Below are 25,275 nucleotides of genomic sequence, written 5' to 3' on the forward strand. Positions count from 1 at the left end.
TCTCAATAAATTTGTCTGTTCTGGAAATTTCATATACATGGAATCATATAATATGTGGTCTTTGTGACTGACTTTTACTTAAGATGTTTTCAAGGTTCATCCATGTTGCAGCACCTATCAGTACTTTATTTCTTTTTATTGGCAAGTAATATTCTGTTATATATAACACATTTAATTTACCTGTTTATCAGTTGGTAGCTTTGGGTTATTTGGGTTGTTTCTACTGTCTGGCAATTTTAAATACTTTGAATATGCATGTATAAGTTTTTGTGTGCACATATGTTTTCATTTCTCTTGGTTATATAGCCAGGAATGGAATTGCTGGGTCATATGGAAATCTTGTGTTGACCTTTTGAGGAATTGCTGTTTTCCAAACTGCCTGTACCATTTTACATTCCTACCAGTAGTGCATGAAGGTCCTAATTTCTACACATCCTCACCAACATCTACTAGATTATCTTTTTGATTATAGCCATACTGCAAGTGTAAAAGAGTTACCTCATTGTGGTTTTGATTTGCATTTCCCTAATAACTAATGATGCTGAACATCTTTTCATGTGCTTAATGGCATTTGTCTATTTTCTTTGGAGAAATGTCCTTAAGATCTTTGCCCATTTTTTAAATTGGATTTTTAAAAATTAATAATAAGAACTTTTAAGTTATATGTTTAGATACAAGTCCCTTATCAGATATATGATTTGCAAATAGTTTTCCCATACAGTGGGTTGTCTTTCACTTTATGGTACTCTTTGAGGCACAAAAGTTTTAAATTTTGATGAAATCCAGTTTATCTAACATTTATTTGGTTGCCTATGCTTTTGGTGTCATATTTAAGGGGAGAATGTATTTTAAATAAACTATCCTAGCTTAAAACATTTTATATTAGTGTACCATTGTGAAAATAAAAATATACTGTTTGCGATTGCTTTGTAAAATGTGATAAGAATTATGTAATATAGCACATCGTGAGATTTAGTAAGAAAATGTGCTCCCTTTATTAATACCCTTACATTTTTCTTTTGTATGGTCATATTTAAAAACCCTGCTTTTTAAACATTTTGGTCTTGTATAATTAGCATTATCTTGTAATAAGTTTTAATATCAGATTCACTTAGATATAATTTGTATGCAGTAAATTCACTTTTTAGTGTACAATTTTATGAGTTTTGACAAATGTATGCAGTAATGTAAGTATCACTATAATTGAGACATAGAACAGTTCGATCAGACCCCCAAAATTCCCTGTGAATTCAGTCAAGGCCTTCCCTAATCCCAGCCCCAGGCAACCATTGATGTGTTTGCTTTTAAAATTTTGGCCTTTTCCCAAATGTCACATAAATAGAATCACATAGGATATAGCCTTTTGAATCTGATTTTTTTTTCCAGTTAGCATAAAAGATTTGATATGGTGTGACTGTGTCCCCACCCAAATTTCATCTTGAATTCCCACGTGTTGTGGGAGGAAGCCAGTGGGAGGTAATTGAATCATGGGGGCAAGTCTTCCCTGTGCTGTTCTTGTGATGACGAAAAAGTCTCAGGAGATCTGATGGTTTTAAAAGGGGGAGTTTCCCAGCACAAATTCTCTTCTCTTGTCTGCTGCCATGTGAGACATGCCTTTCACCTTCCAACATGATTGTGAGGCCTCCTCAGCCACGTGGAACTGTGAGTCCAATAAACCTCTTTCTTTTGTAGATTGCCCAGTCTTAGGTATGTCTTTATCAGCAGCATGAAAATGAACTAATACAGTATATTGGTACCAGTAGAGTTGGGTGCTGATGCAAATGTTGAAGTGACCTTGCAACTGGGTAAGAGGCAGAGGTTGGAAAAGTTTGGAGGGCTCAGAAGAATACAGGAAAATGTGGGAAAGTTTGGAACTCCCTAGGGACTTGTTGAGTGGCTTTGACCAATATACTGATAATGATATGGACAATGAAATCTAGGCTGTGGTGGTCTCAGATGGAGATGAGGAACTTGTTGGGAACTAGAGCAAAGGCGACTCTTGTTATGTTTTAGTAGAGAGACTGGTAGCATTTTGCCCCTTTCCTAGAGATCTGTGGGACTTTGAAATTGAGAGATGATTTAGGGTGTCTGGTGGAAGAAATTTCTAAGCAGCAAAGCACTCAAGAGGTGACTTGGTGTTGTTAAAGGCATTCAGTTTTAAAAGGGAAACAGCACAAAAGTTTGGAAAATTGCAGCCTGACAATGCAGTGGAAAAGAAAATCCCATTTTCTGAGGAGAAATTCAAGCCAGCTGCAGAAATTTGCATAAGTCATGAGGAGATGAATGTTAATCCCCAAGACAATGGGGAAAATGTCCCCCAAGGCATGTCAGAGGTCTTCACAGCAGCCCCTCCCATCACAAGCCCGGAGGCCTAGGAGGCATGATTGGTTTTGAAATATGAGGACATGAGATTTGGGAGGGTCCTGGGGTAGAATATGGTTTGGCTGTGTCCCCACCCAAATTTAATCTTGAATTCCCACGTGTTGCAGGAGGGACCCGGTGGGAGGTAATTGAATCATGGGGGCAGGTCTTTCCTATGCTGTTCTCATGATAGTGAATAAGTCTCAGGAGATCTGATGGTTTTAAAAATGGGAGTTTCCCTGCACAAGCTCTCTCGTCTGCCACCATGTGAGACGTGCCTTTACCTTCCGCCATCATTGTGAGGTCTCCCCAGACATGTGAAACTGTGAGTGCAATAAATCTCTTTCTTTTGTAAATTGTACAGTCTTGGGTATGTCTTTATCAGCAGCATGAAAACGGACTAATACAACATGCAGTATTTATCCCTATTATAGTCCATTTCTTTTTATTGCTGAGTAGTGTAAACACTGAATGAATATACTTCAGTTTCTTTCCCCAGTCATCCAGTAATAAAACTTAATTATAGTATTTAATAGTCTAAACTTGTGTTTCCAATATGGTAGCCACTTACATTTGTGGCTAAATTGTGATGTGCTGTAAGTGTAAAGTAAAAATCAGATTTTGAAAAATTCATGTAAAACAGAATGAAGAATGTAAAATATATCAAAATCTCTTAATATTTTTTGTATTGGTTATATGTCGAAATAATATTTGAATATATGAGGTTAAGTGAAATACGTTACTAAAATTAATTTTACCAGTTTCTGTTTCACCTTTTAAAGTGGCTACTAGAAATTTTGTAATTACATAAGTATGCTGTATTCTATTTCTATTGGTCTAAGAAATATATATAATGGGTGTAAAGGGAAAAAGCTGTAGTGTCTAGGGGAACATCCATGTTTTAATTTGTCATGACTTTACCATTTACCATTATGCACCCAAGTTCTGGTCACATCACTGTTCTAGTCTCACATAATCTTGAAACATTGGTTATATTTTTGATTCTTTTCATGTTCTTGGACGTCACCTCCAATCCTGTGCAATTTTTCTTCCAAATGTTTTTCATTCATCGCTTCTTTTCAATTCCCATTTTGTGTCCATTTTCCATTTCTTATCCATTGTATCCTGTACTTTGTCAGTAGGTTAATGTTCCCAGAGGGTCACATTGATTATACTTTTCCCTTTGTAGAGGGATAATTTTTTTCCCTTTGTATGGGGATGATTTTTTGAGTGCCATATGCCAGATAAAATGCATTTTATAGAAAGGGAAACTGAGTGGCCAGGCATGGTGGCTCATGCCTGTTATCCCAGCACTTTGGGAGGCCAAGGCAGGCAGATCAGGAGGTCAGGAGATTGAGACCATCCTGGCTAACACGGTGAAACCCTGTGTCTACTAAAAATACAAAAAAATGCCATTCCAAGATGGCCAAATAGGAATAGCTCTGGTTTGCAGCTCCCAGCATGATTGATGCAGAAGACAGGTGATTTCTGCATTTCCAACTGAGGTACCTGGTTCATCTCGTTGGGACTGGTTGGACAGTGGGTGCAGCCCGTGGAGGGCAAGCCAAAGCAGAGCGGGTGTTGCTTCACCCAGGAAGTGCAAGGGGTTGGGGGATTTCCTTTCCCTAGCCAAGGGAAGTTGTGACTGACTGTACCTGGAAAAACAGGACACTTCTGCCCAAATACTGCACTTTTCCCAAGGTCTTAGCAACCGGCAGACAAGGAGATTCTCTCCTGTGCCTGGCTTGGCGGGTCACACGCCCACGGAGCCTTGCTCACTGCTAGTATAGCAGGCTGAGATTGAACTGCGAGGCGGCAGCCTGGCTGGTGGTGGGGCGTCCGCCATTGCTGAGGCTTGAGTAGGTAAACAAAGTGGCCAGGAAGCTTGAACTAGGCAGAGACAACCGCAGCTCAGCAAGGCATACTGTCCCTATAGACTGCACCTCTGTGGGCAGGGCATAGCTGAACAAAAGGCAGGAGACAACTTCTGCAGACTTAAATGTCCCTGTCTGACAGCTCTGAAGAGAGCAGTGGTTGTCCCAGCACGGCATTTGAGCTCTGAGAATGGACAGACTGCCTCCTCAAGTGGGTCTCTGACCCCAAAGTAGCCTGTGAGACACCTCCCAGTAGGGGCCGACAGACACCTCATGTAGGCGGGTGCCCTTCTGGGATGAAGCTTCCGGAGGAAGCATCAGCCAGCAATAACTGCTGTTCTGCAATATTTGCTGTTCTGTAGCCTCCACTGGTGATACCCAGGCAAACAGGGTCTGGAGTGGACCTCCAGCAAACTCCAACAGACCTGTAGCTGAGGGACCTGTTAGAAGGAAAACTAACAAACAGAAAGGAATAGGATCAACATCAACAAAAAGGACATCTACACCAAAACCCCATCTGTAGGTCACCAACATCAAACACCAAAGGTAGATAAAATCACAAAGATGGGGAGAAACCAGAGCAGAAAAGCTGAAAATTCTAAAAACCAGAGTGCCTCTTCTCCGAAGAATTGCAGCTCCTTGCCAGCAACAGAACAAAGCTGCATGGAGAATGACTTTGACGAGTTAACAGAAGTAGGCTTCAGAAGGTTGGTAATAACAAACTCCGAGCTAAAGGAGCATTTTCAAACCCATCGCAAGGAAAATAAAAACCTTGAAAAAAGGTTAGACAAATGGCTAACTAGAATAAAAAATGTAGAGAAGACCTTAAATGACCTGATGGAGCTGAAAACCATGGCACGAGAACTTTGTGATGCATGCGGAAGCTTCAATAGCCGATTCGATCAAGTGAAAGAAAGGGTATCAGGGATTGAAGATCAAATTAATGAAATAAAGTGAGAAGACAAGTTTAGAGACAAAAGAGTAAAAAGAAATGAACAAAGCCTTCAGGAAATACGGGACTATGTGAAAAGACCAAATCTGTGTTTGATTGGTATACCTGAAAGTGATGGGGAGAATGGAACCAAGTTGGAAAACACTTTTCAGGATATTTCCCAGGAGAACTTCCCCAACCTAGCAAGACAGGACAACATTCAAATTCAGGAAATACACAGAGCACCACAAAGATATTCCTCAAGAAGTGCAACACCAAGATACATACCTGTCAGGTTCACCAAGTTTGAAATGAAGGAAAAAATGTTAAGGGCAGCTAGAGAGAAAGGTCGGGTTACCCACAAAGGGAAGCCCATCAGACTAACAGTGGATCTCACGGCAAAAACCCTACAAACCAGAAGAGAGTGGGGACCAATATTCAACATTCTTAAAAGAATTTTCAACCCAGAATTTCATACCCAGCCAAACTAAGCTTCGTAAGTGAAGGAGAAATAAAATCATTTACAGACAAGCAAATGCTGAGAGATTTTGTCACCACCAGGCCTGCCTTACAAGAACTCCTGAAGGAAGCACTAAACATGGAAAGAACCAATACCAGCCACTGCAAAACAGGCCAAATGGTAAAGATCATCGATGCAATGAAGAAACTGCATCAATTAAAATAACCAGCTAACCTCATGACAGGATCAAATTCACACATAACAATATTAACCTTAGATGTAAATGGGTGAATGCCCCAATTAAAAGACACAGACTGGCAAATTGGATAAAGAGTCAAGATCCTTCAGTGTGGTTTATTCAGGAGACCCAACTCATGTGCAGAGACACACACAGGCTCAAAATAAAGGGATGGAGGAAGACCTACCAAGCAAACTGAAAGCCAAAAACAGCAGGGGTTGCAATCCTAGTCTCTGATATACAGATTTTAAACCAACAAAGATCAAAAGAGACAAAGAAGGCCATTACATAATGGTAAAGGGATCAAATCAACAAGAAGACCTAACTATCCTAAATATATATGCACCCAATACAGAAGCAACCAGATTCATAAAGCAAGTCCTTAGAGACCTACAAAGAGACTTAGACTGCCACACAATAATAATGGGAGACTTTTACACCCCACTGTCAATATTAGAAAGATCAACAAGACAGGTTAACAAGGATATCCAGGACTTGAACTCAGCTCTGCACCAAGCAGACCTAATAGACATCTACAGAACTCTCCACCCCAAATCAACAGAATATACATTCTTCTCAGCACCACATCACACTTATTCTAAAATTGACCACAAATTGTAAATAAAGCACTCCTTAGCAAATGTAAAAGAACAGAAATCACACCAAACTGTCTCTCAGACCACAGTGCAATCAAATTAGAACTCAGGTTTAAGAAACTAACTTAAAACCACACAACTACATGGAAACTGAACAACCTGCTTCTGAATGACTACTGGGTAAATAATGAAATGAAGGCAGAAATAAAGTTGTTCTTTGAAACCAATGAGAACAAAGACACAACATACCAGACTCTCTGGGGCACATGTAAAGCAGTGTGTATAGGGAAATTTATAGCACTAAATGCCCACAAGAGAAAGCAGGAAAGATCTAAAATCGACACCCTAACATCACAATTGAAAGAACTAGAGAAGCAAGAGGAGACAAATTCAAAAGCTAGCAGAAAGCAAGAAATAACCTAAGATCAGAGCAGAATTGAAGGAGATAGAGACACGAAAAACCCTTCAAAAAATCAATGAATCCAGGAGCTGACTTTTTGAATTTTGTCTATAAACAAAATTGATAGAACACTAGCAAGACTAATAAAGAAGAAAAGAGAGAAGAATCAAATAGACAAAATAAAAAGTGATAAAAGGGATATCACCACGGATCTCACAGAAATATAAACTACCATCAGAGAATACTACAAACACCTCTATGCAAATAAACTAGAAAATCTAGAAGAAATGGATAAATTCCTGGACACATACTCCCACCCAAGACTAAACGAGGAGGAAGTTGAATCACTGATTAGACCAATAACAGGCTCTGAAATTGAGGAAATAATTAATAGCCTACCAACCAAAAAAAATTCAGGACCAGATGGATTCACAACCAAATTCTACCAGAGGTACAAAGGGAGCTGATACCATTTCTTCTGAAACTATTTCAATCAACAGAAAAAGAGGAAATCCTCCCTAACTCATTTTATGAGGTCAGCATCATCCTGATATCAAAGCCTGTCAGAGACACAACATAAAAGAATTTTAGACCAATATCCCTGATGAACATCTATATGAAAATCCTCAATAAAATACTGGCAAACTGAATGCAGCAGCACATCAAAAAGCTTATCCATCACGATCAAGTCAGCTTCATCCCTGGGAGGCAAAGCTGGTACAACATATGCAAATCAATACACGTAATCCATCACATAAACAGAATCAAAGACAAAAACTACATGATTATCTCAGTAGATGTAGAAAAGACCTTCGACAAAATTCAACAGCCTTACATGCTAAAAACTCTCAATAAACCAGGTATTGATGGAATGCATCTCAAAATAATAAGAGTTATTCATGACAAACACACAGCCAATATCATACAGAATGGGCAAAAACTGGAAGCATTCCGTTTGAAAACTGGCGCAGGACAAGGATGCCCTCTCTTAGCACTCCTATTCAACATGGTGTGGTGTTGGAAGTTCGGGCCAGGGCAGTCAGGCAAGAGAAAGCAATAAAGGGTATTCAGCTAGGAAAAGAGGAAGTCAAATTGTCCCTATTTGCAGATGACACGATTTTATATGTAGAAAACCCCATCGTCTCAGCCCAAAACCTCCTTAAGCTGATAAGCAACTTCAGCAAACTCAATGTGCAAAAATCACAAGCATTCCTATACACCAATAACACACAGCCAAATCGTGAGTGAACTCCCATTCACAATTGCTACAAAGAGAATCAAATACCTAGTAATCCAACTTACAACGGATGTGAAGGACCTCTTCAAGGAGAATTACAAACCACTGCTAAACAAAATAAAAGAGGACACAAACAAAGGAAGAACATTCTGTACTCATGGATAGGAAGAATCAATATCGTGAAAATGGCCCTACTGCCCAAGGTAATTTATAGATTCAGTGCCGTCCCCATCAAGCTGCCAGTGACTTTCTTCACAGAATTGGAAGAAACTACTTTAAAGTTCATGTGGAACCAAAAAAAGCACCCGCATTGCCAGGACAATCCTAAGCCAAAAGAACAAAGCTGGAGGCATCTTGCTACCTGACTTCAAAGTATACTACAAGGCTCCAGTAACCAAAACAGCATGGTACTGGTACCAAAACAGAGATATAAACCAATGGAACAGAACAGAGGCCTCAGAAATAGCACCACACATCTACAACCATTTGATCTTTGACAGACCTGACAAAAACAAGAAATGGAGAAAGGATTCCCTATTTAATAAATGGTGCTGGGAAAACTGGTTAGCCATATGTAGAAAGCTAAAACTGGATCCCTTCCTTATACCTTATATGAAAATTAATTCAAGATGAATTAAAGACTTAAATGTTAGACCTAAAACTGTAAAAACCCTAGAAGAAAACCTAGGCAATACCATTGAGGCCATAGGCATGGGCAAGGACTTCATGACTAAAACACCAAAAGCAATGGCCACAAAAGCCAAAATAGACAACTGGGATCTAATTAAACTAAAGAGCTTTTGCACAGCAAAAGGAACTACCATCAGAGTGAACAGGAAACCTACAGAATGGGAGAAATTTTTTGCAATCTACCCATCTGACAAAGGGCTGATAATCAGAATCTACAAAGAGCTCAAACAAATTTACAAGAAAAAAAACAACCCCATCAAAAAGTGGGCAAAGGATATGAACAGACATGACTCAAAAGAAGACATTTATGCAGCCAACAGACACATGAAAAAATGCTCATTGTCACTCGTCATCAGAGAAATGCAAATCAAAACCACAGTGAGATACCATCTCACACCACTTAGAATGGCGATCATTAAAATGTCAGGAAACAACAGATGCTTGGAGAGGATGTGGAGAAATAGGAGCGCTTTTACACTGTTGGCAGAGTGCAAATTAGTTCAACCATTGTGGAAGACAGTGTGGCGATTCCTCAAGGATCTAGAACTAGAAATGCCATTTGACCCACCAATCCCATTACTGGGTGTATACCCAAAGGATTATAAATCATGCTCCTATAAACACACATGCACATGTATGTTTATTGCAGCACTATTCACAATAGCAGAGACTTGGAACCAACCCACATCTCCATCAATGATAAACTGGATTAAGAAAATGTGGCACATATACACCATGGAATACTCTGCAGCCATAAAAAAGGATGAGTTCATGTCCTTTGCAGGAACATGGATGAAGCTGGAAACCATCATTCTCAGCAAACTCTCACGAAGACAGAAAACCAAACACCGCATGTTCTCACTCATAGGTGGGAATTGAACAATGACACCACTTGGACACAGGGCAGCAACATCACACATCGGGGCCTATTGGGGGCTGGGGAGCTGGGGGAAGGATAGCATTAGGAGAAATACCTAATGTAAATGACAAGTTGATGGGTGCAGCAAACAACATGACACATGTGTACCCATGTGTCACACCTGCACATTGTGCACATGTACCCTAGAACTTAAACTATAATAATAAAAAAAATTAAAGTACAAAAAAATTAGCCCGGTGCGTTGGCGGGCGCCTGTAGTCTCAGCTACTCGGGAGGCTGAGGCAGGAGAATGGCGTGGCGTGAACCTGGGAGTTGGAGCTTGCAGCGAGCCTACATGGCGCCACTGCACTCCAGCCTGGGCAAGAGAGCGAGACTCCATCTCAAAACAACAACAACAACAACAAAAAACAAAGGGAAACTGAGTTTGATGGTGAAGCAAATTACCCAAGTTTATATATAGGTAGTGGCAGAATAGGATTCAAACTGTGTCTGACACCACAGTCTGTGTTTTTTCCACAAATCATATCATTCCCGAATCCCCCAAAATTAAATGAATGTAAGTACCAGCTATTTCAAAATCTTATCACTGTTTAAGAGTTTAATACTTTAAACTTTTATTTCACAATGAATGTACTAAGCGGTTATGATATATTGGCTATCTGAAGGCTTTTATAAAAACTTCCATTGGCTCTGAACTTTCCAGCTTGCATCCCTATCTACCCTGCCAGGTAGGCATAATAATTCTCATGGGTTATGTAACCATGAGAACTCAAGATTGAATCATTCTTTGCTAAGTCTCATTTTATATCTCTATACAAACAAACCTCAGTGTACAGTTCACAGAAATGCCAGAGCTTGAGTTTGATGGACTTGCTTTTATAAATCTGCAAAAGCCAACCGTTTTAAAAATTATTATATATAACTTAAGCTTCTAATGCTAACAGATGGAGTTTTCTAAAATACAAAAACAGAAACCAATTTGTTTTGGCATTGGATTTTGTTTTTCTGTTAGTGATTTCTTTAAAATCAACTTTATTGAAGAATAACTTACATACAATAAAATATACTTGTTTTTAGCTTATAATTCAATACGTTTTCACAAATTAATATTCCCTCATAACTACCACCGTAATTCAGATAATGAAAATTTATATTACCCTCCCAGAATATCCTTTGTACTCTGCCCCATAAATCTCCGACCTCTAATCATGGCCCCAGGCAGCCAGTGAGCTATATTTTTTCACTATAAATTAGATTTTCCTTTTCTAAAATTTCATACCAGTGGAATCATGAATATGGACTTTTGTATATCTGGTTATTTTTCTTCATCATAATTTTTTTTTTTTTTTTTTGAGACGGAGTCTCGCTCTGTTGCCCAGGCTGGAATGCAGTGGTGTGATCTTGGCTCACTGCAAGCTCTGCCTCCCGGGTTCACACCATTCTCCTGCCTCAGAGTCCTGAGTAGCTGGGACTACAGGCGCCCGCCACCAAGGCTGGCTAATTTTTCTGTATTTTTAGTAGAGACAGGGTTTCGCTGTGTTAGCCAGGATGGTCTTGATCTCCTGACCTCATGATCCACCTGCCTCGGCCTCCCAAAGTGCTGGGATTACAGGCATGAGCCACCGCGCCCGGCCTTCAGCATAATATTTTTAAGGTTCATCAATGTTGTTACATGTTTTGTGGTTAATTTCCTTGTATTGCTCCATATTATTTATTTATGGAGTGTGGCTATCAAAAATCCACAGTGAATTTCCATGTACAAGTATTCTGTGTGAACACATGTTTTTGTATATACCAAATACTTAGGAGTGGAATTTGTGAATTTTATGGAAAGTGTATGCTTAACTTTTTAAGCAACTGCTAAACTGTGTTCCATAGTGATTGTACCATTTTACATTCCCACTAGCAATATATGAGAATTAGAGTTACTCTGTATCATCATGAACACTTGGGATTATTATCTTTTTAATTTTAGCCATTCTAGAGGGGAAGAAATAGTATCTCATTGTGGTTTAATTTGTATTTCCTTTAGTTATCCATAGTTATAATGGATATTGAACATCTTTTCATGTGTTTATTGGCCATTCATATATCCTTTTTGTGATGTATTTGTTCATTTTTTTTTTTGCCCATTCAAAAATACTAAGTTGCAAATTCTTTGTTTCCCTATGTAATTCCTTTATTAGAAGAATATATATTTTGAATAGTTTCTCCCAATCTGACTTGGCTTTATTTTCTCAACAGTGTGTTTCAAAAGTTTTAAATTTTGATGAATTAAAAAATATTATTTTCTTGTGGCTTGTGCTTTTTTCCCCAAAATATTATTTTCTTGGGGGTTGTGCTTTTTTTCCTCATTCTATCCAAGAAATCTTTATCCACTCCAAAGTCATGAGAGTTTTTTCCTGATTTCTTCTAGAAGTGTTATTTTGTGTGTGTGTGTGTGTGTGTGTGTGTACCTCAAAATCATATATAAATTGACTTGTACTCTATTTCAAGTTCATTTTGTGTGTGATAAGGGTCAGGGTTCACTTTTTTCCGTATGGATAATAATCCAGTTCTTTCCCCATTTGCTTACCATGGCACCAGTGAAGGAAATGAATTGGCTGTATTTATGTATGGATCTTCTTTGAACTATTCTGTTATATTGATATATACATTTGATACAATTCATTAGGAAAGCCACGTGCACTGGAGTTTTCTTTTGGAAGGATTTCAATTACCAATTCAGTTTATTTAATGGATACAAGTCTATTCTGATTTTCTGCTGCTTTTTGAGTCAGCTTTGCTAATTTATGTTTTTCATGATATTTGTCCACTTCATCTAAGTCAGAGTTACTGGCATAAATTTGTCCATAATATTCCTTTATTATATTTATTATATTTATAATACCTGTATGATGTGTAATAATGGCCCCTCTTTCATTTCTGATACTGATAATTTGTCTCTTCTGTCATTTTTTCTTAATCAGTCCTACTTTAAATTTATTTACAAATCTCAAGAATAATGCATTTTCTACCCTCATTTTCTGAGAAGTCGATTCCCTCTCCCATTTTTGGAGATGATTATTAAACAGTTGGTCTTTTTTCCTCAACTTTCTAACACCCCTTCCAACATCCTTATTCTTGACTCATGACTCAGATTCCTTTTTCATTAAGGAAACAATCAAAAGATCATCCTTTCACTAAATTTACAACCTCGCTGCCTCTGTACCACTCCCCACTCCAGTTACAGTGAATTAGTACCTCTTCTGTCTAAAGCTGGCCCCTTCACTTGTGCACTGAATACCATATACTCTCTTCTCCTCAAGGACTTCGCACTGGCAATTGTCCTTTCTCTTGCAAAATCAAATTTATTCTTATCAGATTATACTCATTAGTGTACAAACATTTCATAGAATCATTCATATATTTATTTATTTTAAAACTTCTTTAGATCTTACATCTACCTCCAGTCCTATATCATTGCTCCCCTTTATAGCGAAGCTTCCCAAAATTATTGTTTATACTCAATGTCTCTATACCTCATGTGCCATTTTCTCCTGAAAATACTTTGCTTAGGCTTCCATCTCTACCCTGCCATTGAAACTACTCTTAAAAAGGTCACCAATAATCCACATTGCAGTTGTGGTCCATTGTACTTGGTCAGTTATTCTTGACATGAATTTATATCTCAGCAATATTTGAAATAGTTGATTACTTCTTCCTTGAAACACTATTCATTTGGCTTCTAGAGCACCATAGTCATGATTCTCCCTCATTTTCCTGGCCTTACATAGTAGAGTGCTCAAGTCTCTTTATATCTAATCCTTAGATGATCTCATTCAGTTCCATGACTTTATATACCATCTATATATATATGTTATTCATACTCACATTTCCGTTTCTTGCCCTTACCTCTTCCTTTCTGCCCACTTGATATCTCTATTGTGTGTTAAACTTCACATGTCCTAAAGGAAGCTCTTGCTTCCCTGCCCTTAGCAAACCTGCTTCTCTTCCTTCTCCCTCTCTTAGTAAAAGGCATCACCCAGTTGTTCAGTCTAAAATTGAAGAGTCATCTTATCTATCTCTTTTCCTATATCCAGATCCAGCTCACCAACAAATCCTGTCAATTCTGTCTTCAAAATCCATAGAATAAACCACTTCTCAAAACATTAATTACTTCTACCCAAGCCCAAGCCACTGTCTTTTATTTAAACTATTATAATAACCTCCTAGATTGGCAATACCACAGTGGCCAGAGCAATCCCTATAAAATTTAAGTCAGAGCCGGGTGCGGTGGCTTACGCCTGTAATCTCAGCACTTAGGGAGGCCGAGGTGGGCGGATCACAAGGCCAGGAGATTGAGCCCATCCTGGCTAACCTGGTGAAACCCCGTCTCTACTAAAAGTACAAAAAATTAGCCGGCATGGTGGCGGGTGCCTGTAGTCCCAGCTGCTTGGGAGGCTGAGGCAGGATAATGGCATGAACCCGGAAAGCGGAGCTTGCAGAGAGCAGAGATTGTACCACTGCACTCCAGCCTGAGTGACAGAGTGAGACTCCATCTCGAAAAAAAAAAAAAAAAATTAACTCAGATCATCACACACATACACATATGCATACACACTTAAAATCCTCCAAAGGCTTCCCGTGTCACTCAATAAAATCCAAATTTATAAGTAAAGCTTACAAGGTTCACCTAGGCTTGCCCTGCCCACTTCTCTTACCTCAAAACCTAACGCTGTGCCTATGTCACTCAGCTGAAACCACACTGACCTTCTAGGTGATTTTTTAATGTATCAAGTGGATTCCTACTACAGGATCTTTGTCTTTATTGTTCTTATTATCTGGAATTCTTTCCCCGAGATCCTTATTTGATTATTGTATTTTTTTTTTAGAGAGAGGATCTCACTCTGCTCAGGCTGGAGTGGTGCAATCATGGCTTACTACGGCCTTCACCTCCCCGGCTCAAGCAATCCTTCTGCCTCAGTCTTCTAAGCAGCTAGGACCACATACATATGCCACAATGCCCAGCTAATTTTTAAATTTTTTTATAGAGACAAGGTCTCCCTATGATGCCTAGGCTGGTCTCGAACTCCTGGGTTCATCCTCCCACATTGGCCTCCCAAAGTACTAGGACTACAGGGGTGAGTCACCGTGCCTGGCCTCCCCAAGATTTTAACTTAAATCATTACCTCACTTCATTTGGAAGACTTCCCTGACTACTTTATTTTAAATAGTTATACCCTCCCTTCATTGTTCTGTCCCTTTACCCTTTTTTTTGTTCATAGCCCTTATCACTACCAGATATTGCATATATGTATGTGTAAATATGTGTTCATCTTCTGTCTCTTCCTCTAGAATGCAAACGTCATGAGAGGAGGAAATTTGGTTAATTTGTGTGCCCATGATATAGAATAGTATCCTGCATGTAGTAAGTGCTTAATAAATGTGTTGAATAAATGAATGAAACCTATTAGGTATAGATAATATTACTCACAATTTCAGATATGGAAATAAGTCTACCACAGCTGGCAGGTTTTCTGACTCCAAGTCCATTCTTTTCTACCTTAGCCCCTTATTTCTGAAACCTTATCTGATGATTTATCCTCATCTGATTATTTCTTATCTGAATTTCTGTGGTGCTTTGTGTTATTCCCAGAGCATTTATTACATTTGTCTTCTGCTGTGGCTGATGCATGCCCCTCTCTTTTCTTACTCTCCCCCAGTGCCTTTTATGAATGCTTTAATAATCATGAGAGAGTGGTACATCATTTCCTCCTGAAGCTAACAGTATTTTAATTTTAATGTTAAATTTGATTTTCTTAGTTTTTTTTTTTTAAACTAATGTGCAACTCAGGATTTCAGATTTGTCATGAAATTTTTGTCTAGCGACATGTAACTGCTTAAATTTTTATAACACTAGAAATTTGTTTAGTGGATTACTCATATAGAAAAACTTTATTTCCTACTTTACTATTCTTCTGGGTACCATTTTTTCCCCACACCTCCCAAGAAGAGGGCAGTATTGGTTGAGGGATAGGGGACATCATATGGTACAGGATGGTTTTCATTTTTCTGTGAAATAGGTTACAGAGTCATCAGCAGGCAAGAGGAAAGATTCAGTTCTATATTCTTAAGAAGGAAGACTGAAATGAGGCAGCAAGAAATGTGGACTTTGTAGCTAATGAGAATCTTTGCCTTTTCTATGTGAACAGTGAGATAAATCAGGCTAGCTCTTCCTGTTGCTACCACCCACAAAGCTGTGAAGAAGGCTGTGATAGCAGATGGTATCCATACACAGTTTGATTTGTTTAGAAACCTACATAAAGAGCAGCATGTGTTTTGTTTTGTTTTTCCCCTTAATTACTCAGAGCCAGGGAGACTAGTTTTTAAATAAAATATAGTGATATAGCCAGAAAAAAATTATAAAAAAATAGACAACTCTATTTTTAACTGCATCATTTCAACTCTATAATATATTGAGTATCTGCTCAATTTATTGAGTAAGGCTCTGGACTAGGCGTTACTTTGTAGGGGATATAAAGAAGAGTGAGTTTAGTATTACAAAATAAGTTCAGTTTAATTAACATGTGTGTTAGTGTCTTTTATATCCCACTGAAGTGCTGAGTATACAGAAATTAAGACAGTTCTTTTCTTCAAGGAGCTTAAACTATAGTGGGGGAAATAAAGTTAAGGGATAGTTTCAGTACCACGTAGCAGATACGATGATAAATGTGTCTTAAGGTGCTATACAAGCTTTGAAGAGGGCACTTAATATAATCTGGGTGGATAGTGAAGATTAGAAAGGAAATATGTCTTGGGGGAGCTAATGCCCTAGGGTACAAACCTAGCTGAGTCAGTAGGTGCTAGTTACGTGAAAATGAGTGGGCAGAGATCAGGGCAGGAGGAAGAGCACAAGCAAAAGACTGAGGCAGGAAACACCATGGCTGTTTGGGAGAGATCCAATTACTGCTCGTATTACTAAAAGTAACATCTTTGGCAGGAGATGAAGCTGGTTGACAGGGGAAAGATTATGGTGGAGTTCACAGTTTATCCTCTACGTTCGTGTTTCTTCAGGTGTTGGCCTGTTGACTCTCTGCAACAATATCCTAGGATGTTTGCAGAAATATAAGACTAAACTCACCCCAGGATGTGGAAAATAATCTATAAGATCTGTTGTTTCTACTCAGAATTGGGATTTTCCTATAGGGCTATACAGAATGTTGTGATGAATATATTCTTAAATGATTTACTTTGTCAGGTATACAGAAAAACAGTGGAGAGTTTCTCTTAACATTGGTCTTTTTGGGAGGTTCCCAGAAGAAGAAATACAGTTATAAAGAGTTGTTTATAAAATAGAGGACAGGTATACTGTGTCTTGAGTCAATAAAGAGAGACAAAATTCCAAACAAAAAGTAATTTGAAAGCCCAGTTCACAGGTACATTTTTTAGGATATATTTCTCTAATACTAATTTGGGGCAAGAATTCCTTGAGACCTCTAACACTTAGTGTTCAGCCTCTAGCCCCGCGTGTGCGTGCATGCGCGTGTGTGTGTGTGTGTGTAAAGTTTGAGAGAAAGCAAGGAATATGGATATGGAAGATACTGCAAAATGATCAAGGGGGAACCTATGATACATTTATAAATGTTCCATAATCTTTTTTACTATACAGGAATTAGAAAATAAAAGAAGACTGCAAAAACAGGCTGCAAGTAGTCAAAGTGCCACAGAGGTTCGCTTGAATAGAGCTCTAGAAGAAGCAGAAAAGTATAAACTGGAGTTAAGTAAATTAAGGCAAAATAACAAGGTATGGAAAAACTGAATAGCTTTTGTAGTGATCCCTTTTGGTAACTACTTCTTTTATGAACATGTCAAAAATAATACTTAAATTATAATTCTTGTTGTCATGCTGAACATTTGTCTTTTCAGAAGAAATATATTCATTAGCAGTATACGCATTTCTAACATATTAGGATGATATGCTTGTCTATCGCCATAATTGGGTGATGGCACAACTCTTTGGAACATTAATTTCTTCAACCAGTTTTATCAGGTGCCTATATTATATGTCAGATACTTTTCTGAGCTCTTAGAAAAAGCTGTTTTAAAAAAGTATCTTTCGTATCTCGTCTTTTATTCTCTGAACCTCGGTTTTCTAATATATAAAGTAAGGCTCTATTTTACAGGGCAGTGGTTCTCAAACTTGAGCATGTATCAGAATCTCTGGGAGGCCTTGTTAAATCAGATTGCTGGGGCCCATCCCCAGAATTTCTGATTTAATAGGTCTGGAGTGAGGCCTGAGAATTCGCAGTTTTAACAAAAATTTACCTGGGAACTTGTAAGGATCACCGTAACTCCAGTGTCTAGCCAATGCTTGGCATAGAATTAGCATGCGGTGCCTTAAATATCTGTTGAATAAGTGAAAGTTCAAATACCAGTGTTCATGAAAGCCCTTTGTACATTCTATAAATATTGGTTACTTTTTGGTTCTGTATTGACCTAAAAGGGTAATAAGTGATAGTCCATTGGACTCTGCTTAATAATTAGAACAATATTTAATAATTTAACCATGACTTGGATAATGAAATTAGGAACCACTTTCATTATATACACAGATAATACATTTTGGATTAAGTTAGTAACACTTAACAGGAATAGACTGAAAGTGACCTTGATATGTCCTCTAACATGTTTGAGAGGCAAATATGTGGCATAGTGATTACAGAGTTTTAAGATGTCATCTGTGAGGTAGTTTGTTATATGGTCAGGTCATTTTCATATTCAAGGGCCATCAGTGATGGCATAACTGGGATTTATTAATGGAAGTTATTAAATTAACAAGTTAGGAAGTCATCTTTATAGACTTACCAGTAATTAGCCTGTTATTAGAGTGTTATTTCCAATTTGGTGCATTTTAAAGGGATTTTGAAGAAAATAAAAGGAAGAATAACCACCTAGGTATCAGGATTTCCTAATTGTTGTAGATTTGATCTCTATATTGTATTCACATATTAAGAAAATAGAAGGAAAATGGTTTCATGAAACAGATGACTCTCCATATTCTAGCCAGCCATTTTGTTTTGTTTTAATTTTTTTTAGGTTTGAGGGTACATGTGAAGGTTGCGTAGGTAAACAGGTGTCATGAGGGTTTGTTGACATATATTTAATCACCTAGGTATTAGGCCCAGTACTCAATAGTTATCTCTTCTGCTCCTCTCCCTTTTTCTGCCTTCCCCACTTTAAGTAGACCCCAGTGTCTTTTGTTTCCTTCTTTGTGTTCTCTAAGTTCTTATCATTTAGCTCCCACTTATAAGTGAAAACAAGCAGTATTCGGTTTTGTGTTCCTACATTAGTTTGCTAAAGATAACTGCCTCCAGCTCCATCCATGTTCCCACAAAAGACATGATCTCGTTCTTTTTTATGACTACATAGTATTCCATGGTGTATATGTACCAAATTTTCTTTATCCAATCTGTCATTGATGGGCATTACTTGATTCCATGTCCTTGCTATTGTGACTAGTGCTGCAGTGAACATTTGTGTGCATGTGTCTTCATGGTAGAATGATTTATATTCCTCTGGGTATAATTCCAGTAATGAGATTGCTGGGTCCAATGGTAGTTCTGCTTTTACCTCTTTGAGAATCACCATACTGCTTTGCACAATGGTTGAACTAATTTACACTCCCACCAGCAGTGTGTAAGTGTTCCGTTTTCTCTGCAACTTCACTTTTTGACTTTTTAGTAATAGCCATTCTGACTGGTGTGAGGTGGTATTTAATTGTGGTTTTGATGTGCATTTATCTGTTGATCAGTGATATTGAGCTTTTTTTCATACTTGTTGGCCACATGTATGACTTCTTTTGAGAAGTGTCTGTTCTTGTCCTTTGCCCACCTTTTAATGGGGTTTTCTCTTGTAAATTTGTTTAAGTTCCTTATAGAAGCTGGATATTGACCTTTATCAGATGCATAGTTTGCAAAAATTTTCTCCCATTCTATAGGTTGTCTGTTTACTCTGCTAATCATTTATTTTGCTGTGCAGAAGCTCTTTAATTTAAGTAGATCCCACTTGTCAGTTTTTGCTTTTGTTGCAGTTTCTATTTCTCCCTTTGTCATGAAATCTTTGCCCATTCCTATGTCCAAGATGGTATTGCCTAGGTTGTCTTCCAGGGTTTTTATAGTTTTGGGTTTTCCAGTTAAGTCTTTAATTCATCTTGAGTTGGTTTTTGTATAAGGTGGAAGGAAAAGGTCCAGCTTCAATCTTCTGCAAATGGCTAGCCAGTTATCCCAGCACCATTTATTGAAGAGGGAGCCTTTTCCTGTTGCTTTTGTCAGGTTTGTTGAAGATCAGACAGTTGTAGATGTGCGCCTTATTTATGGGCCCTCTATTCTGTTCCATTGGTCTATGTGCCTGTTTCTGTAACAGTACCTGTCTTTGTACCATGCTCTTTTGGTTATTGTAGACTTGTAGTATAGTTTGAAGTCAGGCAGTGTGCCTCCAGCTTTGTTCTTTTTGCTTAGTATTGCCTTGGCTATTCAGGCTCTTTTGTGGTTCCATGTGAATTTTTAAATAGTTTTTTTCTAATTCTGTGAAGAATGTCATTGGTAGTTTGATAGGAATAGCATTGAATATGTAAATAGCTTTGGGCAGTATAGGCATTTTAATAAATCTTCCTATCAATGAACATGGGATGTTTTTTCCCTTTGTGTTTTTTCTGATTTCTTTGAGCAGTGTTTTGTAATTCTCATTGTAGAGATCTTGCATCTCTCTGGTTAGCTGTATTCCTAGCTATTCTTTTTATGGCAAGTGGGAATGGGATTGCTTTTCTGATTTGGCTCTCGGTTTGGCTGTTGTTGGTGTGTAGGAATGCTAGTAATTTTTGTACATTGATATTGTACCCTGCAACTTTGCTGAAGTTGTTTATCTGCCAAAGGAGCTTTTGGGACAAGACTATGGGGTCTTCTAGATACAGAATTATGCCGTCCGCAAACAGAGATAGTTTGACTTACTATTTGGAGGCCCTTTATTTCTTTCTCTTGCCTGATTGCTCTGGCAGGACTTCCAATACTATGTTGAAGAGAAGTGTTGAGAGAGGGCATCCTTGTCATGTGACAGTTTTCAAGGGGAATGCTTCCAGCTTTTGTCCATTTAGTATAATGTTTACTGTGGGTTTGCCATAGATGGCTCTTATTATTTTGAGGTCTGTTCCTCCAATATCTATGTTATTTAGAGTTTTTAACATGAAGGGTGTTGAATTTTACTGAAAGCCTGTTCTGCATCTATTGAAGTAATCATGTGGTTTTTGTCTTTAGTTCTGTTTATGTGATAAATTGCATTTATTGATTTGTGTATGTTGAACCAACCCTGCATCCCAGGAATGAATGCTACTTCATCATGGTAGATACACTTTTTGATGTGCTCCTGGATTTGGTTTGCAAATATTTTGTTGAGGATTTTTGCATCAATGTTCATCAAGGATATTGGCCTGAAGTTTTCTTTTTTGGTTGTCTCTCTGCCAGGTTTTGGTATCAAGATGATGCTGGCTCCATAGAATGAGTGGGGAGGAGTCCCTCCTTAGTTTTTTGTAATAGTTTCTGTAAGAATGGTACCAGCTTTTCTTTGTACATCTGGTGGAATTTGGCTGTGAATCCACTGGGTCCCAGGCTTTTTTTGGTTGGTAGACTTTTTATTACTGATTCAATTTGGGAGCTCATTATTGGTCTGTGTAGGGATTCAGTTTCCTCCTCGTTCAGTCCTGGGAGGGTGTACATGTCCAGGAATTTGTCTATCTCTTCTAGGTTTTCTAGTTTGTGTGCATAGAGGTGTTCATAGTAGTTTCTGCTGGTTGTTTTTATATCTGTGGGGTCAGTAGTAACACTCCCTTTGTCATTTCTAATTGTGTTTATTCGGATCTTCACTCTTCTTTACTAGTCTAGTGGTCTATTTTACTAATTTTTTCAAAAAAACAACTCCTGGATTCATTTATCTTTTGACTGGTTTTTCATGTCTTGATTTCCTTCACTTCAGCTCTGATTTTTGTTATTTCTCATCTTCTGCTAGCCTTGGGGTTGATATCTTCTTGCTTCTTGAATTCTTTCGGTTCTGAAGTTACATTGTTAATTTGAGATCTTTCTAACTTTTTGATGTGGGCATTTAGTGCTGCTATGAATTTCCCTCTTAACTCTCCCTTAGCCGTGTTCCAGAGATTCTGGTATGTTGTATCTTTGTTGTTATTTTCAACTTTTTGATTTCTGACTTAATTTCATTATTTACCCCAACAGTCATTGAGGAGTGTGCTGTTTAATTTCCATGTAATTGCATGGTTTTGAGCAATTTTCATAGTCTTGACTCCAATTTATTGTGCTGTGGTCCAAGAGTGTGTTTGGTATGATTTTGGTTCTTTTACATTTGTTGAGGATTGTTTTATGTCCAATTATGTGGTCAGTTTTAGAGTATGTGCCATATGGCACTAAGAAGAATGTATATTCTGTTGTTTTTGGTGGAGAGTTCTGTAAAGGTCTATAATATCCATTTGGTCCAGCATTGAGTTTAGGTTCCAGATATCTTTGTTAATTTTCTGCCTCAATGATCTAATACTATGGAGTGCTGAAATCTCCCACTATTATTGTGTGAGAGTCTATGTCTCTTTGTAGGTTTCTAAGAACTTGCCTTATGAATCTGGGTGCTCCTGTGTTGTGTGCATGTATATTTAGGCTAATTAGGTCTTCTTATTGAATTCAGTACTTTACCATTATGTAATGCCTTTCTTTGTCTTTTTTTATCTTTGTTGGTTTGATCTTTGTTGGTTTGAATCTTTGTTGGTTTTGATCTTTGTCTTTTTTGATCTTTGTTTTGTCTGAAATTAGAATTGCAACCCCTGCTTTTTTCTGTTTTCTATTTTCCTGGTAGATTTTCCTCTATCTGTTTGAGCCTATGAGAGTCATTAAATGTCAGATGGGTCTCTTGAAGACAGCATACCATTGGGTCTTGCCTTTTTTTTTTTTGAGACGGAGTCTCGCTCTGTCGCCCAGGCTGGAGTGCAGTGGCCGGATCTCAGCTCACTGCAAGCTCTGCCTCCCGGGTTTATGCCATTCTCCTGCCTCAGCCTCCCCAGTAGCTGGGACTACAGGCACCCGCCACCTCACCCAGCTAGTTTTTTTTTTTTTTTTTTTTTTTGTATTTTTTCTTTTTTAAGTAGAGACGGGGTTTCACCGTGGTAGCCAGGATGGTCTTGATCTTGTGACCTCGTGATCTGCCTGTCTCGGCCTCCCAAAGTGCTGGGATTACAGGCTTGAGCCACCATGCCTGGCCGGGTCTTGCTTTTTTATACAGCTTGTCACTCCATGCCTTTTAAGTGGGGGCATTTAGGCTGTTTATATTCAAGGTTAGTATTGATGTGTGTGGATTTGATCTGCTGTTTTGCTGTTAGCTGGTTATCAGGTTGACTTGTTTGTGTGATTGCTTTACAGTGACATTGGTCTGTGTGGTTAAATGTGTTTTTGTCTTAGCTGGTAGTGGTCCTTGCTTTCTATGTTTAATGCTTCTTTCAAGAGCTCTTGTAAGGCAGATCTGGTGGTAACAAGTTCCCTCAACATTTGCTTATCTGAAGAGGATCTTATTTCTCCTTCACTTAGGTAGCTTAGTTTGGCTTAATATGAAATTCTTGAGGACTTTTTTTTTTAAAGAATATTGAATATAGGTCCTAAATCTCTTCTGGCTTTTTGGGTTTCCACTGAGAGGTCTGCTGTTAGCCTTATGAGATTCCCTTTGTAGGAGGACCTGCCCTTTCTCTCTAGTTGTTTTTAACATTCTTTCATTTCAACTTTGGAAAATCTGACAATTATGTGTCTTGGGGATGATCTTCTTGTGTAGAATCTTGCAGGAATTCTCTGTATTTGACTGTTGGCCTCTCCAGCAAGGTTGGGTAAGTTTTCATGGACAATATCCTGAAATACATTTTCCAAGTTGTTTGTTTTCTCCCCTCCCTTTCAGTGATGCCAATGATTCATAGATTTGGCCTCTTTATATAATCTCATACTTCTTGGAGGTTTTGTTCATTCCTTTTAATTTATTTTTTCTTTTTCTTTGACTTCAGAGAACCAATCTTCAAGTTCTGAGATTCTTTCCTCAGCTTGGTTTTTCTGCTGTTAATACTTGTGATTGCATTGGGAAATTCTTTAATTGTGTTATTCAGCTCTGCTCTGTCAGACCCATTAGGTTCATTTTTATACTGGCTCTTTCATCCTTCAGCTCTTGTACCACTTTATTGTGATTCTTATTTTCCTTGGATTGGGTTTTGCATCCTTCCGAATCTCGATGATCTTTGTTCCCATCCGTATTCTGAATTCTATTTCTGTCATTCCAGCCAGTTCAGCCTGGTTAAGAACTCTTGTTGAAGAACTGGTATGGTTGTTTGGAAGGCATATGACACTCTGGCCATTTGAGTTACTGGAGTTTCTGCATTAGTTCTTTGTCATCTGTGTCTGTGGGTGTTCTAAACTTCAACTGCAGTGTAGATTGAATATAGTCAGTACATTTCTTTTCTGGATGCTTTCACTGGGCTGATGCTTTGTTCAGGGTCTTTATATGAAGCTGACCTCTTGTATCTGGTTTCACAGAAGGGTATGTTTCAGGTATTTTTGGTGTTAAAGCTTTGAGGAATGTGATCCTGTAGTTGGCACTTAGGCTTATTGGTCAGTTGGTAGACTCTTGCTTGGTTGTGTGGCTCCCCTATGTTTTCTCACAGTTGTAGCCATGTTTCTTCTTAATGCTGTGAAAGTGTGGGTTCCTCTTTGCTTGAGTGCTGGCTGTAGATCACAACTTGGCACTCCTGGGGTGCCCACTGCAGTTCTGGGGCTATCTCAGTGTTTATGTTCCTTCCCCAACTTGGAGGAAGCAGAGGAAGGGATCTTAGTAGTGGTTGTGACCAGAGGTTGTTTGCTTGTCTACTGGGAGCTCCACCCCAGAGAGATGCGGGTCAGCAATTGCTTAGTACAATCAGCCCAGGATGGTGGGTCTGTGCGGTAGGCCCAAGCCAGGGGTTCCCTGTCTGGTGATGAGCAGTGGGGGTTGGGGTGTTGTCAGACCCATGGGAGAGGGACTGGCCTCCTCTCCTAGGGTTGACTGCAGCTTGTTGGAGGTATGGATAAAGGACCTAGGGTCTTCGCTTCTTCATTAGTTTGAGGGTGGCAAGGGCAGCTGCAGAGGCAGTGGCAGAGAGGCTTTCAGTTGCCCTTGGAGGCTCTGTCCAGGGAGTTGCCAAGTTGCCACTGGCTTGATAGCTCTGGTAGGGGGTGGCTAGAGGCTCAGGCCTAGAGTACCCTCCTGGTGAGGCGATATGGGAATGGGCACCCACGTAACAGTCTGACCACTTTTCTATAGGGCTCCTATGGTATGCTGGGAGCCTGCTCCAGTCCCTAGTGACCTCGGATTTTCCAGAACCTGGAGGTATCACCAGTGAAGGCTGTGAAGCAGCAGATTACAGCCTGTCCCTCCTTCTGGGAGCTTCATCCCAGGGAGGTATGGGCTTGTTGCCAGACCTGTAGGAGGTCGCTGGAGACCCCAGTTGGGAGGTCCCACCCAGTGAGGAGGAAGGGGATTTGGGAACCTGTTGAAAAAAGCAGCCTGGC

The 25,275-nt window shown here is 38.9% G+C and overlaps 1 protein-coding gene across 5 annotated transcripts in view; it reads left to right on the plus strand.

The window, feature by feature from the left end:
* TEX9 (testis expressed 9) overlaps window positions 1-25,275 on the plus strand; it is a 205,589-nt gene that overhangs the window by 167,904 nt on the left and 12,410 nt on the right. For all 5 annotated transcript variants that reach the window (XM_065547955.2, XM_065547954.1, XM_065547956.1 and 2 more), the window contains one exon: window positions 17,319-17,453. In XM_065547955.2, coding sequence (XP_065404027.1) covers window positions 17,319-17,453 — 135 coding nt within the window. The remainder of the gene's footprint in view (window positions 1-17,318; window positions 17,454-25,275) is intronic.

The sequence above is a fragment of the Macaca fascicularis genome, chromosome 7 (assembly GCF_037993035.2).
Source record: "Macaca fascicularis isolate 582-1 chromosome 7, T2T-MFA8v1.1".
Taxonomy (NCBI): domain Eukaryota; kingdom Metazoa; phylum Chordata; class Mammalia; order Primates; family Cercopithecidae; genus Macaca; species Macaca fascicularis.